General features: G+C 43.0%; 1 protein-coding gene across 1 annotated transcript in view; it reads left to right on the forward strand.

The window, feature by feature from the left end:
- Positions 1-19,513, forward strand: part of C1H14orf93 (chromosome 1 C14orf93 homolog) — a 37,161-nt gene extending 17,648 nt beyond the window's left edge. Inside the window, exons 4-7 of the mRNA XM_077299060.1 lie at positions 8,851-8,912; positions 9,002-9,105; positions 14,795-14,907; positions 18,964-19,513. Of these exons, the coding sequence (XP_077155175.1) occupies positions 8,851-8,912; positions 9,002-9,105; positions 14,795-14,907; positions 18,964-19,365 (681 nt within the window). The 3' untranslated portion in view covers positions 19,366-19,513. The remainder of the gene's footprint in view (positions 1-8,850; positions 8,913-9,001; positions 9,106-14,794; positions 14,908-18,963) is intronic.
- Positions 19,514-20,272: the final 759 nt, after the last annotated feature.

Genomic DNA, 20,272 nt, shown 5'->3' on the forward strand with positions numbered 1-20,272 from the left:
CAGAAGAACACTGTCTGCAAATGTGTATCAGGATACATTTAGCTATAGTTATACTGTAATATTGCTGTTAATAGAATTGTTTGATCTATTATCCACTTTTTGTTAGTTGCTAATAGTAACATGTCTGCTGGTGTAAGTGCAGACTTTCTTCTTTTTCAGCCTTTGGTCTAGAATGGAAACCTATGTTTGCACAAGCTGACGTATATTTCCCACTGTTTAAAAGCAACTATGTTAAAGGGAACCTGTCGCCGCGAACATGCAACATGTTATAGAGCATGGGGAGCTGAGTAGATTATACATTTATCTTATGAGAAAAGATTCAGTATAAGGCTACTTTCACATTAGCGTCGTGCACTGCATGTCGCTATGCGACGTTGCGGCGCACCGACGCATACTGTGGAAGCGCCGCACAACAGTGGCAGCGGATGCTGTTTTTCCACGCATCCGCTGCCCCCTTGTGAGGTGCGGGGAGGCGGGGGCGGAGTTCCGGCCACGCATACGCGGTCGGAAATGCTGGACACGACGTACCAAAAAACGTTACAAGCAACGTTTTTTTGGTGGCGACGGTCCAACGCAACACAACACGACGCACGACGGTTGCGACATGTGGCAATGCGTCGCACTGCGTCGCTAATGCAAGTCAATGGAGAAAAAAAACACATCCTGCAAGCACTTTTGCAGGATGTGTTTTTTCTACAAAACGACGCATAGCGACGTGCAGTGCACGACGCTAGTGTGAAAGTAGCCTAACCAGTGATTTAATAATTTAAGCCTCTTCTCTTTCTGGGGATTTTTTGTCCAGTGCATGCACATTTATACAAAGGAAGCTGTGAGTCACTGTTAGGACCACCCGCTGGACTGAAAACCCCCAAAAGAGCAAAGGTGTATGATTAAAACATGGGTTGTACTGAATCTTTTCTCACTACGCTATATACAGTTATGCCCAGAAATGTTTGGAAAGTGACTGAATCTTTGTGATTTCCGCTCTGCATGACATTATCGGTTATTTAAAATGAAACAACTGAGATGCCATTGAAGTGTAGACTTTCAGGTTTAATTAAATGGTTAAATATGCTGTGAGAAGTTTAGGAATTGCAACCATTTTATGTACAAAGTCTCCTCATTTCTGGGGCTCAAAACTAATTGGACAAATTAACTTTACCATAAAAAAATGTAATTTTAAATACTCTGTAGAGAATCCGTTGCAGTCAACGACTGCCTGAAGTCTGGAAGCCAGGGACGTCACCAAACGCTGGGTTTCCTCCTTTGTGATGCTCTGCCAGGCCTTTACTGCAGCTGACTTCAGTTGTTGCTTGTTTCTGGGTCTTTCTGCCTTAAGTTTTTGCTTAAGCATGTGAAATGCTGCTCGATGGGGTTGAGATTTGGTGACTGACACGGCCATTGCAGAATATTCCACTTCTTTGCCTTAAACTTCTGCGTTGCTTTTGCAATATATTTTGGGTCATTGTCCATCTTTACTGTGAAGCGAAGTCCAATCAAGCTTGCTGCCTTTGGTTGAATCTGAGCAGAAAGTAACATCCTGTACACTTCAGAATTCATCCTGCTGCTTCTGTCTTCAGTAACGTCATCAAAAAACACTAGTGACCCTGCACCACTGGAAACCATACATGCCCATGCCGTCACACGGCCTCCACCATGTTTCACAGAGGATGTGGTGCTTTGGATGATGAGCAATTGCTTATCCATACTTTCTTCCCATCATTCTAGTTAAAGTTGATCTTAGTTTCATCTGTCCAAAGAATGCTGTTCCAGAACTGGCTCCTTTAGATTATTTTTGGGAAAAAGTAATCTGGCATTTAAATTTTTGGGGGTGATTAATGGTTTTCATCTTGTGGTGAACCTTCTGTATTTGCTCTCAAGAAGTCTTCTCATTATGATATGCAATCATCTATCACTGTTGTCTTCCGTGGACGTCCAGGCATTTTTGAGTTCCCAAGCTCATCAGTTCCCTCTTGTTTTGTTTGCAGAATGCTTAAAACTGTTGATCTGGCCACTCCTAACATTTCTGCTATGTCTCTGATGGATTTCTTCTTTTTTTAGCCTAATTATGGTCTGTTTCTCTTTCATTTAGAGCTCCTTTGACAGCAAGATGCGTGTTTACAGCCATAACTTCCAAATGCAAATGCCACACATAGAATCAGTGATCGATCAATTACTGAGGGACTAGGCCATGCAGCTCAAGAAAGAGCTTTTGATTTAATTGTCCAATTACTTTTGGTTCCTTGAAAAAGAGGCAGTGGCATATTAAATACTTGTAATTCCTGAACCCTTACTGCAATTAGGATGTGGATAGGTCCATCAAGTTCAACCTTTCTCCACCAATTGTTCATTTTGTTACTAATTTAACTATAACCCACAATGTTATGTGTATCAAGGAAATCATCCAGCCCCAGGAAAAAGGGACCCCAAAATTTGATGTGGTTGAAAAGCATTGTGCAAAGCTCAGAAGGGAAGCAGCGCCATATTGAAGTTTAGATTTAGCTGGACTGGTTTGAGGGTGCCATGTCAAATTGGTAGAGCCCCTGAGGGGCCAGAACAGCAGAACCCCCCATAAGTGCTGCCATTTTACAAACTACACCTCTCAATGAATTCCTCTAGCGGTGTAGTGACTATATTGACACCACAGGTGTGTCAGAATTTTATACCATTGGGCAGTGAAGAAAAAATAACTACATTTTTAACACCAATATTTTGTATTAGCCCCTGATTTTACATTTTCATACTGGGAAATGGGTAAAAATAGCACCAAGATTTGTCCCACAATTTCTGCTGAATGTAGAAATACCCCATAGGGGGCTGTACAGTACTGCTTAGTCACACGGCGAGACTCGGGAGGGGCGGAGCGCTATTTGCCTCCTGAAGCGCAGATTTTCCTAGAATAGTTTTCAGACTTCATATACAGAGCCCCTAAGCACTAAAGCCCATTTTGGAAATTATACCCCTTTGTGAATTTATCTACAGGTGTATTGACAATTTTGACTCCATGGGTGTTTTCCAAAAACAAACAGTAGTGGATGTTGTTGAGTGAAAATTGCAAACTACCAGTCTTTTGACCAGTTCGTTGAATTGACCAGCCTATGCTTGTGGAGGCACGCACCCCTAAATTAGGGGGGCTCTCATCGCTACAGAAATGCCAAACATGTGGATGCTAAATGTGGTTTAGACACACTGGGGCTCAAAAGAGAGGGGGCATTTGGATTTGGGAGTACTGAATTTTCTGAATTTCTTTTGGGGGGCAAAAAGATCGCTTTTCCAGATCCTTTGTACTACCAATAACGTGGAAGCCCCCTGTATTTCCGTTAACAGATGATGGACCTGAATGGAGATTTGCTTTTTTGTGGATTGAGTTGAAACTTTTATTGGGAAAATTTTACATAACATTTAAGATCAGATTTTTCCAGTGCTCTACTCCGAGCACTTTTGAGTTTCCATCTCTGAGTGACGTGACAGATTAAAACCCCCGATGGATTAATTCCCTAAAATGAGGCAACACAGGTACTGTAGACTCCGTCTAGACTCTGTTCAGAGGTGTCATTTTTTTTTTAGAAGTGCACAAAACTGTGGTCGATCACGCTTTTATGTACGCTCAAAAAGATGGACACCACAGAATCACAAGTCCTACAGTGACTCCATCTGCCTCATTATAGGTGATCTTCCACTGAGGGTTCCGTATGAATCACGTATTTCAGTGATGAACACGGAAACCACCGATGTACGCATTCAGTTCAGGATAAATGTGTGCCGAGCCTTACTGCGATCTTTGGGAGGCAGAATGAACAAATCAACAGAACGTGAAGAATTTGTTTTTATTTTTTACGCCATTCCTCGTGCAGTATGAGTGATTAGACAACTTTATTTTTTGGGTCAGTGTGATTACAGCGATACCAGATTTATATTGGGTTTTTATGTTTGGCAGCTGTCACACACTAAAAAGATGCTTTTTATTGCAAAAACTAGTTTTTGCATCTTCATATTTAGACAGTTATAACTGAGTTGACGTTTTTATTGGTACCATTTTCGGGCACATGACATTTTTTGATCTTTCTATTCCAATTTTTGGGCGGCAGAATCAAGAAAAAACAGTAATTCAGGAATAAAAAAAAAAATGCCGATCTGCATATGGTAAAATTAATAAGGCAGCTTTATTCTCAGGTCAGTACAATTACAGCGATGTGTGGTGAGCACTTTGAACCCCCAAGTGTTTCACTAAAGTTTATAATGTAGAGCCGTGAAAATAAAAAATCATTTTTTCCCACAAAAATTATTTTTTAGCCCCCAAATTTTTATTTTCCCAAGGGTAACAGGAGAAATTGGACCTCAAACGTTGTTGTCCGATTTCTCCTGAGTACGCTGATACCCCATATGTGGGGGTAAACCACTGTTTGGGTGCACGTCGGGGCTCGAAAGGGAAGAAGTGGCGTTTTGGAATGCAGACTTTGATGGAATGGTCTGCGGGCGTCACGGTGCGTTTGTAGAGCCCCTGATGTGCCTAAACAGTGGAAACCCCTAACCCTAATCACAACCCTAGCCATAACCCTAATATCAACCCCAACACACCCCTAACCCTAATCACAACCCTAGCCATACCCCTAACCACACCCCTAACCCTGACACACCCCTGACCCAACCGTAAACGTAATCCAAACCCTAACCCCAACTCTAGCCCCAGTCTTGATTTTTGCAGGACGAGTTGACGTTTTTATTGGTACCATTTTTGGGCACATTACATTTTTTGATCGCTTTTTATTCTGATTTTTGTTAGGCAGAATGAACAAAAACCAGCAATTCGTGAATTTCTTTTGGGGGGTGTTTATAACGTTCCATGTTTGGTAAAATTGATAAAGCAGTTTCATTCTTCGGGTCAGTGCGATTACAGCGATACCTCATTTATATCATTATTTTATGTTTTGGCGCTTTTATACAATAAAAACTTTTATATAAAAAATAATTATTTTTGCATTGCTTTATTCTGAGGGCTATAACTTTTTTATTTTTTCGCTGTATGGCGGCTCGTTTTTTGCGGGACAAGATGACGTTTTCAGCAGTACCATGTTTATTTATATCCATCTTTTTGATTGCATGTTATTCCACTTTTTGTTCGGCGGTATGATGATAAAGCATTGTTTTTTGCCTTGTTTTTTTACGGTGTTCACTGAAGGGGTTAACTAGTGGGACAGTTTTATAGGGTCGTTACGGATGTGGTGATACTAAATATGTGTACTTTTATTGTTTTTTTTTTTATTTACATAAAGAAATATATTTATTGGAACAATATTTATTTTTCTTTATTTAGGATTTTTAGAAAAATATTTTTACACAGTGTAATTTTTTTTGTTTTTTACTTTTTTACATTGTCCCAGGGTGGGACATCACTATACTGTATATTGTCAGATCGCTGATCTGACACTTTTCAGAGCACTCGACGGGATAGTATGTCAGAAAGGGGTTAACCATAATGGTGTATTTTTATTCCTTGACATTTTATTACCATAGTGTATGAGTTTTCTGCAGGATTATAGTAGTATTTCCTTAAAAATGCCCCATTTATGTTCGGTATCCCCAGTTACCATGACGTGGTTCCAGTCTACATGATTAAGCTCTTCCCTTAATTTGTTGAAATCCGCTTTCTTAAAGTTCCAGGTTTGGCATTTCCTCTTTTGGGTAAGTTCACACAGGGCGTTTTTGCTGCTTTTATTTCTGCAGCAAAACCTGATCATCTTGGCAGGAAAGAAGCTGCGTCAAAAACGCAGGTTTAGGTGTGTTTTTGGTGCGTTTTTTGTTGCGTATTTGTTGCGTTTTTTTGTTGCGTTTTTTTTCTCTTTGTCCAGGCTAATGTCCTTGCATTTTCAGCAGCAAAAACGCAGCAAATAATGATACCTACATTTTTGCTGCATTTTTTTCAACACCCATTCAAGTCAATGTGTGAAAAACGCAGCAAAAACGATGAAAGAAGTGACATGCTCTATGTAAAAAAAACACAGCAAAGCACAAAATACTGATCAAGCAAAAAACCAATGTGTGTGCAGGAGATTTCTGAAATCTCATAAGCTTTGCTGGTACTGTAAAAAGCAGCTGAAAATTAGCATAAAAAAGCAGCAAAAAAAACCGCAGCAAAAACGTCCTGTGTGAACTTACCCTTATGGTCAGTGCTTCCCAAATACTCCCTGTATATCTGAAATTGTATCTGGTCTATTTGACAGAACCAGATCCAGCAGATTACCTCCCATGGTTGCTTCATCTACCAGCTGAGAGAGGTAATTGTCCTGAAGTGTGGATAACAAATTGTAGCTTTTAGCACAACCAGAAGATTCTATGTCCTATTGAATGTCCGGATAGTTAAAATTAAAGCCGAGAGTCTGCACTTTAAACCCATATTGATTATATAACTGTATCTTGAAAATGTTTTGGTTAACAGCTAAAATGCGAAAACGTCTGTCACTGTCCAAATATTTCTGGACCTCACTGTATCAATCTGCTCCGCACCCCGTGCTCTATAACATGCTGCCTGCAGATGCGACTGTATTTTCATGACCGGTTCCCTTTAAGTGCAAATCGAAAATGAAGGCAGACAGCATTTCCAAGCCATGCATATGTGTACACCAAATATACGGAATCATTAGCACTCCTACAGTATTAATGCGTGTCTCTTCCACCTGAATAGTACACAATGTTTATCAATGTAAAAAATACACACATATACACGGCCCTTACTGTCTTTCCAGCCACAGTATAATGTTGCTAACGTTTAAGGAAAGTTCAGTTATGCATGGGAAATGTGTAAAGATCGGCCTATAGATCATAAAGAAGCACTCCCATGAATATTGTTTTCATTAGAGAGCTTGTCCACTACTTCATCATTGATGATGTATCCTTAGGATAGTCATCAATCTCTGATCGGTTAGGGTTCGATTCCCGGCACCCCTGCTGATCATCTGTTTTCGGTGTCAGCTGGAACTGCTCAACTGCGGAGCTGCTCCGTCTTCTGTTAGTGGCTGCAGCAGGGTGCGGCAGATCCTCCTCCTATTGATTTGAATAGAAGATGAAGCAGTAAATGAGTAGTTGCGGTCGCTGACACTGAGAACAGCTGATCGGCGGGGGTGCCAGGTGTAGGACCCTGACCGATCAGACATTGATATTGTACCCTAAGGATAGGTCATTAGTGATAAAGTAGTGGACAACCTCTTGTCTCTGTATGTTAATGTAGTGTAGTGTGAGCGTATTAATATACTCACCTCCAGGATCCAGCGCCGTTACTCCGCTTATCAGTGATGTCACTGCTCTGCAGCCTCTCCAGCTCACGTTGCGCTCTGTGTGACCTGAAAGTGAGTTTTACAGTGTAAGTCTATGGCACATCAGAACGAGGCTCCATAGATTTACATTGTAAAAGAGGTTTCCGGCTCATTCACAGAGCCAGCCGGATAGTCTGAAGAGCGGTGACGTCACTGAGAAAAGGAGCAGAGCGCCGCTGGATCCCGGAGAGATCAGAGGGAGGTGAGTACATTACTACACTTCATTAAGAGTGCTTGTTATGTCAGAATGTTTGCAACTCAGGAGGTCCTTAAATCGTAATACTACTTTATTAGTTATTGTACGGAAAAGGTGTATTTGTAGTCATGAAAACACTCTAAGGCTATGTTCACACGCTGCGGGTTTTGCTGCGGACCCGCAGCTGTTTTGCAGCTGCGGGTCCGCATCCTTTTTCCATGTAGGTTACAGTACAATGTAACCTAATGGAAAACAAAACCCGCTGTGCCGACGATCCTTTTTTTCTGTGGAAAATCCGCGCGGATTTTCTGCAGAAAAAAAGAAGGACCATGTCACTTCTTGGTGCAGAATCGCAGCGATTCTGCACCCATAGAAATGCATTGAACCGCTAACTTCCCGCATGGGGCTGTGCCCACGATGCGGGAAGTTAAGCGGATAATGTGCGGGTGGTACCCGGGATGGAGGAGAGGAGACTCTCCTCCAGGCCCTGGGAACCATATTTGGGTGTAAAAAAAAGAATTAAAATAAAAAATAATGCTATACTCACCTCTCAGCGCTGCCCGCGGCGTCCGGTCTCAGTTGCTGTGCCGAACAGGACCTGTGGTGACGTCGCGGTCACATGACCGTGATGACGCCGCGGTCACATGACCGTGACGTCACGAAGGTCCTTGTCGGCACAGCCGCTTGCAGCGCCGGGGAGATCGCGACGTCAGAGGGTGAGTATAGCCAATGTTTATTATTTTTTACATTACTATTGATGCTGCATATTGCTGCATATGCAGCATCAATAGTACAGCAGTAATCCCGCAGCGGAAACCGCGGAACAAACCGCGATAAATCTGCAGGGATAACCGCAGCGGGTTTGCCCTGCAGATTTATCAATTCCGCTGCGGGATTAACCCGCAGAGGAACCCGCAGCGTGTGAACGTGGCCTAAAGACTTATTTTCTTTAACAATATGTAAAATCATTGTTAGGTTAAAAGACATTGATTTGAAAAGTGCAAAAGCATCAATGCTATCTCCATGTTATGGGAACGGCATCCAAGGGAACAACTTGACAAATATTGGATTACAACCTCATGGATCAAATGCAGTCATGCAGGATATACTTAAAATTCATGATATATATTTAATATTTAAATAAGCTGCTGCAAAAACGACTAAGGAAGTGGCAAAAAAATTACAGGCATTTTCTTAAAAGCGTCTTCTGTAACAAAAACGATGCTGGTGTCTAACAGACGCTCGTGCACGTACACTCCGCTGGATAGGGTATTATAAGTTCCCAGAAGAAGACAACTCCAAGTCTTATCACTTCTGCTAATTTATCTGTTTTTGTGTTTTCAGAAACTGGTCCATAATATCCACAATCACATCTCTAACAACAAGCGCTTCAATGGCTCCGAGAGGTAAGTGAGCTGCCTGTGCCATTACCGATTACTACTGGAAGCCCTTACGTTACCATCATCTGTTTATCTGGTCTGACGTGTAATCGCAGCATCAAGTCTTCCTGGAATATTTCCGTATTAAAGTTTTTGGTGGAGAAGCTGAAGCAAGAGCTTGTATCCAGTGGCCATCGGTATACAGACAAAGAGCTGAAAGGTAATATGACACTAAAAAAAAATATGACAATGCTTAACCCTTATCCATCCATTTTTCATTTTTTTTTTTTTTCCGTTTTTTCCTCTCCTTCTTACAATAGCCATATCGTTTTATTTTCCGTCAATATAGCAGTATGAGGGCTTCCTTTTTGGGAGACGAGTTATTCTTTTGAATTACACCATTAATGTTACCTCATGGTGGTCTGGAAAACAGGAAACAAATTCCAAGTGCAGTAAAATTGCAAAAAAAAGTTTCGTAAAACCGACCTGTCAATATGTTTCTCCAGGTCAGTAGGGGTATGCCTACCTCAAACATGTATACTTTGTATATACATATATATTTTTTTATAACCTCTTGACACCATTTAACTTAAATTTAAGTCATGGTTGGAAAGGGGTTCCAACAAAATGATGTTAATTTACGTCATGGCGATATATATATATACACATATTTGGTATCGCCGCGTCCGACATGACCTGTCATACTATTAAACCCTTTCAGTGAACTCCGTAAAAATTAATAAAAAACATGGAAAAAACTATGCTTTTTCATCATACTGAAAAAAAGTGGAATAACATGCAATCAAATTGTCAAATGTAAATAAACATGGTATCCCTGAAAACGTCATCTTGTCCCACAAAAAACAAGCTGCCATACAGCTCCATCAGCGGAAAAATAAAAAATTATAGCTCCCAGAATATGGCAATGCAAAAACTATTTTTTTTTTCTACAAAATTGTTTGAATTCTGTAAAAGTGGCAAAATATAAAAGAAATTATATAGATGTGGTATCGTTGTATTCATACTGACACGAAGAATAAAGCTGTCTTATGAAATTGAAAATATGGTGAACGGCATAAGAAAAAAAAAATATTCCTGAATTGCTGTTTTTTGTTCATTCTGCCTCCCATAAATCGAGAGAACAAATACTGGACACAGCAGCAGATATATAACCAAACGAATAAATTAATGTACCATATTTTTCTGATTATAAGACACCCTTTTTTTCCCCCAAATTTGGGGGGGAAATGGGGGTGTGTCTTATAATGCGAATGTATCTTACCAGTACCGTTGCTGCAGGCCGCAGGCTGGGATGAAGGGGTGTCCGGTGGTGCTGCGGGTGTCCGGCGCTGCTACCCAGTGTTCTGCGGGTGTCTCCAGTGTCCGGCGGTGCTACTGCAGGTGTCCGGCACTGCTGCACGTTGTCTCCGGTGCTAGGGGTGCGCGGCCGGCGCTGCCCGATGCTGCTGCGGTCTCCGGTGCTGCCAGCGCCACCCCGGCAGTCCCATGGTTTCCAGTGCGGTGGACTCTGGTAAAATAGCCGCCAGGCAGGGCGGCGCATGAGCAGATGGAGATCTCGGCACCGAGATCTCGGGAGATGAGATTTCAGCGCTGAAATCTCATCTCCCGAGATCTTGGTGCCGAGATCTCCATCTGCGCATGCGCCGCTCCCCTGGCGGCCATTTTCCCGGAGTCCACCTCACAGGAAATCATGGGACTTCCAGGGCTCTGGCCTTTCACAAAATGTTGGCAGAGCCCCGGCAGCACCGGAGACCACCGCAGCAGCGCCGTCTGGGCACCCGCATCACCGGAGACACCAGCAGAGCATCGGGCAGCAGCAGCGGACACCACCCCTGCAGTGCTGCCGGGCACCGGAGACAACCGCAGAGCATCAGGCAGCAGCACTGCCAGACACCAGCAGCACTGCCGGACACTCCTTCGTTCCAGCCTGTGGCCTGCAGCATCCCCCCACTCCTGCCTCCTCCAGCAGTGACCCTGGGACCCCACTTCACCGCAGTCACCACCCCCGGTAAGCAATAAGACGCATGGATTATAAGAAGCACCGCCATTTTATTCAAGAAAAAAATTGTCCTATTTTTCTCCTCAAAATTTGGGGTGCGTCTTATAATGCGAAAAATACGGTATATATTTTCTTAGAAAATAGGTGGTATACATTTGCTGTGTGGCTGAATGGTAGACCATCCGGGAATAATGTGAAAACCAAAAAGGGGGAAAGCCGAACATGTGATCCAAGTTAATACTGGACAAGAAAGTATAGAGTTAAAATACCTTTATTGACAAAAGTGTTAAAGAGTAGCACCACACACAAACGGTGCCGACACCGTAAAAATAAACAAACAATAGTGTATACAATAAAATTCAATCAAAAAGAAGCCACCTCCCAGGTAACAATACAAATAATCTACTCAAATCATAGATGTATATCTCATATAGTACTAAATGTTGAAATGTGTCAAAAATATAAATCAAATAAAAAAATATCATGTAATACATATATTTAAATAATAAAAAAGTATCCATTTTTGAAAAGCTATATCTATAAGTACAGTACTATACATGGAGAGTATACATTACTATGTATCTAGGTATATACGACAATATGTGCCGTGTCCCATAGTAAGTTTGAAAGCTCAAAAGAAAAAATTAAATAAATTGAAAAAGAGTACAATTACTCCAAGAGTGCAGCAAGTGAATGTATATACCGTATTTTCCGGCGTATAAGACGACTGGGCGTATAAGACGACCCCCCAACATTACCAGTTAAAATATAAAATCTTCTTAAAAGTCGGGGGTCTTCTTATACACCCTATGTCGTCTTATAGGGCCGGTGAATATGTGCCTTTTGGGGGGGGGGGGGGAGTGATCCTGATGACGAGGGGGCGTCTCACAGGAAAGTGAGTATCCCCCATTACCTTATCGTAGCGGTGCAGCGTGGGGGTCTCAGTGCTGGGAGTGGCGGCGGCGGCTGCTGTGCTCTGGTGCGGCGGCTGCTGTGCTCTGGTGCGGCGGCTCCTCTTCTGTGTGGGGCCTCTGTGCTGTGCGGTGGCGGTGGCGGTGGCGGCGGCATATCTTTATCCAGTTGGGGCTCCTCCGGCATCTCCTTAGCCCTGGAGGCCCCGCCGCAACTCCATGAGTGCAATGCAGCGGCCATTTTCCCGGAGGCAGCTCAATAGGTGCGATGCGGTGGCCTCCGGGAAAATGGCCGCTGCTCAGATTCAGATCTCGTCCCGAAATCTCGGGACACGAGATCTGAATCTGAGCAGCGGCCATTTTCCCGGAGGCCACCACATTGCACCGATGGAGTTGCGGCGGGGCCTCCAGGGCTAAGGAGATGCCGGAGGAGCCCCAACTGGATAAAGATACGCCGCTGCCGCCGCCACCTCACAGCACAGAGGCCCCACACAGAAGAGGAGCCGCCGCACCAGAACACAGCAGCTGCCGCCGCTCCCAGCACTGACACCCCCACGCTGCACCGCTAGGATAAGGTAATGGGGATTACTCACTTTCCTGTGAGACGCCCCCTCGTCATCAGGATCACTCCCCCTCCCCACCCACCATATACACCGGCGTACAAGTCGATTCCCGGCGTATAAGACGACCCCCGACTTTTAAGAAGATTTTCGGGGGTTAAAAAGTCGTCTTATACGCCGGAAAATACGGTATGTACAAATGTCAACTCAAAATAATGTAATTTATTAGTGCTAGGTAATACCTAATGACACCAGGATACCGAAGGTGATTTTTTTTTCCAATACATTTTCAGTATGTAAAATAGGGGGCAGGTCTGTGAGGAATCAATGACCTGTCAGAAGCCATCATTATGAATACCTAATCAGAGCACCACATGAAGACCCCCACAGCCCCACCCCGGAGTACGAGCATATCATTAACTCAAAACTGAAAATATAGATTAACCCCTTTCTGGCATTGGACTTACTATTCCGTCCATGTGACCTGGGACTTAATACCCATGGATGGAATAGGTGGCTGATCGCGACAGGGTGTCAGCTGGTTCTCACAGCTAACACCCTGCACTAAGTGCCAGGAGCGGTCAGGCTGACGGCCCCTATGCCTTTGGATCGCTCCCATGGAAATCTCATATCGTCATGACAACATCCAGGTTACCAGAGCTGAGAGACTTCCTGTCATGCGCAGTGAATGTCAGGAAGTCTCTAAGGTCAGTGTGCAGGGATTGCAGCGCTGACAGCTTCTATAGCATGCAGATCTAGTCATAACAAGACCTCACGTGACTCTGTGGGCCAAAATCTGGAAAAATGATAGCTCTCAAAATGTGGTGATGCAAAAACTATTTTTTTGCAATAAAAAGCATCTTTTAGTGTGTGACAGCTGCCAAACATAAAAAACCTGCTATAAATAGTAAATCAATCCCTCCGTTATCACCCCCTTAGTTTGGAAATAAATACATTTTTTTTTTTTTATTATTTTTCCCTTTTTCTCATTAGGGTTAGGGCTAAAGTTGGGGTTAGGGTTTGGATTACCTTTACAGTTGGGATTCGTGTTAGGGGTGTGTTGAGGTTAGGGGTGGGTTGGGATTAGGGTTAGGGTTGAAGTTAGAATTGGGAGGTTTCCACTGTTTAGGCACATCAGGGGCTCTCCAAACACAACATGACATCCGATCTCAATTCCAGCCAATTCTGCGCTGAAAAAGTAAAACGGTGCTCCTTCCCTTCCGAGCTCTCCCGTGCTCTCAAAGAGTGGTTCCCCCCCACATATGGGGTATGAGCGTACACAGGACAAATTGGACAACAACTTTTGGGGTCCAATTTCAACTGTTACTGTTATGAAAATAAAAATTTGGGGGCTAAAAAAATCATTTTTATAGGGAAAAAAATGATTTTTTATTTTCACGGCTCTGTCTAATAAACTTTAGTGAAACACTTGGATGTTCAAAGTTCTCACAACACATCTAGATAAGTTCCTTGGGGGCTCTAGTTTCTAAAATGGGGTCACTTGTGGGGGGTTTCTACTGTTCAGGCACATCAGGGGTTCTGCAAACACAACATGACGCCCGCAGACCATTCCATCAAAGTCTGCATTCTAAAAGCCCCGACGTGCGCCCAAACAGTAGTTTTCTCCCACATATGGGGTATCAGCGTACTCAGGACAAATTGGACAACTTTTGGGGTCCAATTTCTCCGGTTACCCTTGGGAAAATACAAAATTGGGGGCTAAAAAAATCATTTTTGTGGAAAAAAAAATGATTTTTTATTTTCACGGTTCTGCGTTATAAACTTTAGTGAAACACTTGGGGGTTCAAAGTTCTCAGAACACATCTAGATAAGTTCCTTAGGGGGGGTTTAGTTTGCAATATGGGGTCTCTTGTGGGGGGTTTCTACTGTATAGGCACATCAGGGGCTCTGCAAACGCAACAGGGCGTCTGATCTCAAGTCCAGCCAATTCTGTGTTGAAAAAGTCAAACGGTAAAATAAAACAAATTAGATGCTACTGTGCAGGCGCAGCATTTGCAATTTTGAGAGAAAATTAATTTTTTCTGAATACATGTACAGTATATCACCAAATAAAATAATTACCTAGACATCATACATGTGATCATGCTAGAGCGCAGTGACTGCCCTGCTGAATATGAATTCATGAGCATATCATTAAGTCTAAAGATGAATTTCATCAACCCCGGTATCATTTTAATCAGTATAACGGCACCGACCTGACACTGTGTGTAGGTTACTGTGCACAATCCTGCTGACAGGTTCACCAAAAATACTCCTCAAATTTCTGAAGATCTGTAAAGTTGCTCCAACAAGTTTCAGCGCTATATGTAAATTAATTCTCTTTTTAGGCTGAGATATGCTGCTGTTCAGTTATTGGTTACGTACACAGCTTTCTAAGGCATTCTTATTCCACTCTAGGTGCCTGTGTTGCCTACTTTCTGACAAAGAGAAGGGAATACCGAAACTCAATGAATCCTTTCAAGAGCCTGAGAGAAAAAGAAGAAAAGAAGTTGAGAAGTCGTAGATACAGGGTCAGCATACAGAGAGATGAGCTGGTTCTCACTCTGCATGGCTTTCTTTTCTATAAATACCATAATTTGTTACTTTAAAAGTAGCTATGAATTATGAATTATTTAAAAGGGTTGTCAGGTCTTCCTGCTAAAAGTCTGAAGTCACTATGTCAGGATTTTTCAGTATTGTCAGTGAGTGAATTGAGTGAGGTCAAGTATGTCTAGTCGAAATGTGGCCACAGTCTTAGAATTACTACAGAATTTTAGCAGAAGACCGGCCAGCCCCTTTGGGCTCATTTCCACTGGCGAGAGACAAATCGGTCCGTAATCTGGACCGAAAAAACGGATGTAACGTATGCGATTGTCATGCGAGTGTCATGCGAGTGCAATGCGATTTTTAATCGCATCATCCGTATGACATCCGTATTACTGTCCGATTTGTACGCACCGGTGTCCTTTGAAAACCCGGCAAATCAGTGCTGTGTACAGTAAAATCACACTGACAGGTTAGAATACAGTAGATATATACACATAGAATAGGTATATATACATATATATATATGTCAGTGAGACACCTATATATGTATATTTATATTTAATGCAGCGCTAGATAGCATTAAAGCCGCTAATTCAATTGCCGGCTTTTCATTTCTCCTTCCCAAACCCGACATGATATGAGACATGGTTTACATACAGTAAACCATCTCATATCCCCATTTTTTTTGCATATTCCACACTACTAATGTTAGTAGTGTGTATGTGCAAAATTTTGGCGCTGTAGCTATTAAATTTAAGGGTTAATTCGTGGAAAAAATTGGCGTGGGCTCCCGCGCAATTTTCTCCGCCAGAGTGGTAAAGCCAGTGACTGAGGGCAGATATTAATAGCCAGGAGAGGGTCCATGGTTATTGGCCCCCCCTGGCTACAAACATCTGCCCTCAGCCACCCCAGAAAAGGCACATCTGGAAGATGCGCCAATTCTGGCACTTGGCCACTCTCTTCCCACTCCCGTGTAGCGGTGGGATATGGGGTAATGAAGGGTTAATGCCACCTTGCTATTGTAAGGTGACATTAAGCCAGATTAATAATGGAGAGGCGTCAATTATGTCACCTATCCATTAATAATCCAATTGTATGAAAGGGTAAAAAACACACACACATGATTAAAAAGTATTTTAATGAAATAAACACACAGGTTGTTTTAATATTTTATTGCTCTCTCAATCCATGTGTAGACCCTCGCTTGGAAAAAAAATAAACCAACAATATACATACCTTCAGATGACTTGTCACGTCCCACGATACAATCCATCTGAAGGGGTTAAAATATTTTACAAGCAGGAGCCCTGCTATAATGCAGCTGTGCTCGTGCTTGTAAGCCCCGGGGACTGAAGGAAATGTAGGTCAATGACCTATAGTTACCTTCAGTCGCAGTGATGCGCCCCCTGCTGGTTGTCCTCATATGACCTCGAGCGTGGGAAAAAGTTCCCAGGCTGCTGTTCATGAGGACATCCACCAGGGGGCGCCTCACCGCGACTGAAGGTAACTATAGGTCATTGACCTACATTTCCTTCATTCCCCGGGGCTTACAGGCACGGAGCACAGCTGCATTAGCAGGGCTCCTGCTTGTAAAATATTTTAACCCCTTCAGATGGATTACCTCGTGGGACGTGACAAGTCATCTGAAGGTATGTATATTGTTGGTTTATCTTTTTTCCAAGCGAGGGTCTACACATGGATTGAGAGAGCAATAAAATATTAAAACAACCTGTGTGTTTATTTCATTAAAATACTTTTTAATCATGTGTGTGTGTTTTTTACCCTTTCATACAATTGGATTATTAATGGATAGGTGTCATAATTGACGCCTCTCCATTATTAATCTGGCTTAATGTCACCTTACAATAGCAAGGTGGCATTAACCCTTCATTACCCCATATCCCACCACTACACGGGAGTGGGAAGAGAGTGGCCAAGTGCCAGAATTGGCGCATCTTCCAGATGTGCCTTTTCTGGGGTGGCTGGGGGCAGATGTTTGTAGCCGGGGGGGGCCAATAACCATGGACCTCGCCAGTGGAAATGAGCCCTTTAAGTGACAAATAATAATCTTCACTTACAAGGCAGGCTTCTCTTTGCATCGAGTCAGGTAATCAAATGAAAAATGCAACTCCATTCTGATTAGTGACATAGCATTAAGACATGGGTTATTCAATTCCAAGAAAATGATGGCTTTACGGTCGTCTAGTCACTACCTGTAACCATGCCAAATAGACATGCATTGAGTCTAGATCTTTTACCATCATGATAGAGGTGGATTGTTTACAGCCAGAGCAGTGAACTGTGGAACTCTCAGCCAGAGGAAACTATAATAGACAACTCATGCAGGAGTTCAGAAGGGATCTGGAAGCTTTTCTCTGGTTTAATACCACACATTATAGTTATTAGATTGTTGGAGGTGGGTCATTGACAGAGATGGGCAAACACAAAAAGTAAAATTCGGGGTCCATACCTAACACCTACTCTTTGGTTACGGACCCCGAACATGGACTTCACAAGGAAGTTCGTATTACTGTTCGGGTTTAGCACCCCCTGAACACCTGGTCTTTCTCGCGCTGTCATCTGCATGACAACGTTAGAAACACCAGCGGCTCTGATCGGCAGTAAGATTAATAGCGATTCTCATGCTGTCAGATGAGGGCTGCTATTTTTAGGCTAGGAGGGGCAATTTCCATGGCCCCTTGCCAGCCTGAGAATACCAGCATCCAGCTGTCTGCTTTAGCTTGACTGGTTGTCAAAAATGTGGGGTGACCCCAAGCTGTTTAATTATTTATTTAAATAATTAAAAAGGACGCAGTGGGGACCCCTATATTCTTGATACCCAGTCTTGCTAACACTGACAGCTGAGGGTTGCAGCCCTGTCAGTTTTGCCTGGCTGGTTATGAAAAATACAGGGGAATCCACAACATTTTTTTTTTATCTATTTGTAGCGCACTCACTGTTATTAGCGGCAGCAGGCTGAAGGGAGTAGTCCCATCAGCCGACGCCTGTAATTGGAGGTAATCTTTTTACTTCCGGTCACAGCTGCAGGCTCACGCTGTCATCTGACACGTGGGAGTCGTGGCTCTGACCGGCGGTAACGATCTTACTGCCAATCAGAGCCAATGTTTGCCGTGCTATCATGCACATGACAGCGTGGCAAACACTGGATGTTCGGACCCCCCTTTCAAGTGAATGGGGTTTGGGTACTGTTCTGGTGCTCGAACCACACTTTTTTAACTGTTTGGCCAAACCCGCCAGACCCGAACATCCAGGGGTTTGCCCATCACTATTCATTCATGCATGGATTTATTTTGATCTCCTGCTTTTAATAACTGTACTTGTCTTAGAAAATGCAATTCCACAACGATTTACTAATAATTCATATGCAGTGAATTTATATCTGCTCCTCACCTACTAAACTTCTAGTTAGTTGTTTCTTCCTTCTTGCAGTCGGTAATTGTACCATAAAATCTAAAGACAATCTGTCACCAGAATTTTGCTATTAAACGATCGGCAAATATGTACAGATGGGTGGTTGTTTAACACCACTAGTTGGGTACCTTTAAGCATCCCATACACATAAGATAGCTGTCAGATGAACAATCGGTCAGCTAACAGCTTTCTTTCCCGAGTTCCATAGGGACTCTTGGTGCAGTTGAGCGCTCCTGTGTTTTCAAGGCGTACCTGCTGGACTCCTGGCAACAACTTATGTCCCAGAGGACTAAATGAGTGGCATCAGAAAGCTGAAGTGCCAGATCCTTCACTCCCTAACACCATCTGTCAGGCGAGAGTTGGGAAACCCCCATACAAATTAGTAATTTGGCTCGCTTTGCCCATAATGGCGAAATATGCTGACTGCAGTATAATGTATGTATGGCCTTAATTTATTGCTTCATATGTTCATGCTCGGTGAGGAACTATGCATATTTTTAGGAGCAGTCTTACTTTTGCAGCATACACCACACTGGAGATAAATATGGTTTGGATTTATATTTTGTCATCTATATTCTTCATTAACTTGCAAAAATGTCTCTAAACAGCTTTTTGCAAATCGATCCTGGGGTGTACAGCAGTTTTCACCAGAAGAGCAAGCCCTGTGGGAAGGTGTGACAGAAGAGTTAATGTCGGATGAAGAGGACAGTCTCTCTGAGCCTGGTGTCTGGGTTGCCCGGCCGCCTCGCTTCCGAGCACCAGATCTGTCCAGGCTCTGTTACAGCATTGACTCGCACTCTAAGCATGGCAATAAGACCAATCGTGTTTATGGCTCTCTGTCTGATCGGTTACCTTCCACAGAGATCCAACTTCTTCCCCAGCATCTCTACAATCCAAACTGGGAAAGAGAAGCGGAAGAGGAGGAGCCGACCAACGGAGGAAGAGGAAGAAAATCCTTTTGTCCTGACCTAAATGCTTTTATACAAATAAAGGTGGAAAAGGATGAATGAAGGCTATACAGACTGTTCTCAGACTACAAGTAAAGGACCTGATCTGTGTGCATAAGTACAAGGATTGTACATATAAATCATCCCAGTATCACAGTGTTGTTCCAGAAGCCACCTATGTCTAATAAATTGCGTTAGTTTTTATTTTTCACATACTTGTCTGTTACATTATGAGACTAACCATATTATAATAAGCATTACAAGCAATCTTTCATTCAATAGAGCTTTACATATTTGCATATCATGGTCTGTGTATGGATGTGCCACAGGTGGTCTCTTGGCCTGAACTAACCGCCTCATACATGCCTATAAGGCTGTTTGCTCGGGCTGGTCCAGAAACATGAGCCATGAAATGCTGATCTGTGAAGCCGGCCTAACAAGTGCAAAACTACTTATAATGAAGCAGTTCAGGGACAGGAAAGTAAAATTCCCTGTTGCTACATAGCAAATCTGTGGGCGCAATAAAGATTGCCTTAATAAAGGCTATTTTATCCCTACAGACCGCTGATCACGTCAGGTAAAATCGACAGATCCATTCAAGCTGATGGACTGTGGACACTGATCTCCGTCCTGGCAGAAATCATTTTTTTTAGACATGAAAAGGGGCACACCACAATTTTGTGTACATCTGAAAAAGACGAATAATGCCAAAATGAAGGCCAGATGGTGTTACAGTGACTCTGTTGGGGTTCCTGTTGGAATGCGTTTTTTTGAGAATTTTTTTCAGAATCCCCAACATAGAGCTCAGCAGAGACCACTGTATTTATATGAATTTAGCTCAAAGCTGTGTTTGCAATCTACAAGGGATGGGTGAGGATACAACAGGTGATCGCAGAGCTGGTCGTGTAGCGGTTTGGTGTATCGGTGGTTACTGCAGGTTGTTGGCTTTTTGGAAGAGGTAGGTCTTCAG

Source organism: Ranitomeya variabilis, chromosome 1, assembly GCF_051348905.1.
Source record: "Ranitomeya variabilis isolate aRanVar5 chromosome 1, aRanVar5.hap1, whole genome shotgun sequence".
Classification (NCBI taxonomy): Eukaryota; Metazoa; Chordata; class Amphibia; order Anura; family Dendrobatidae; genus Ranitomeya; species Ranitomeya variabilis.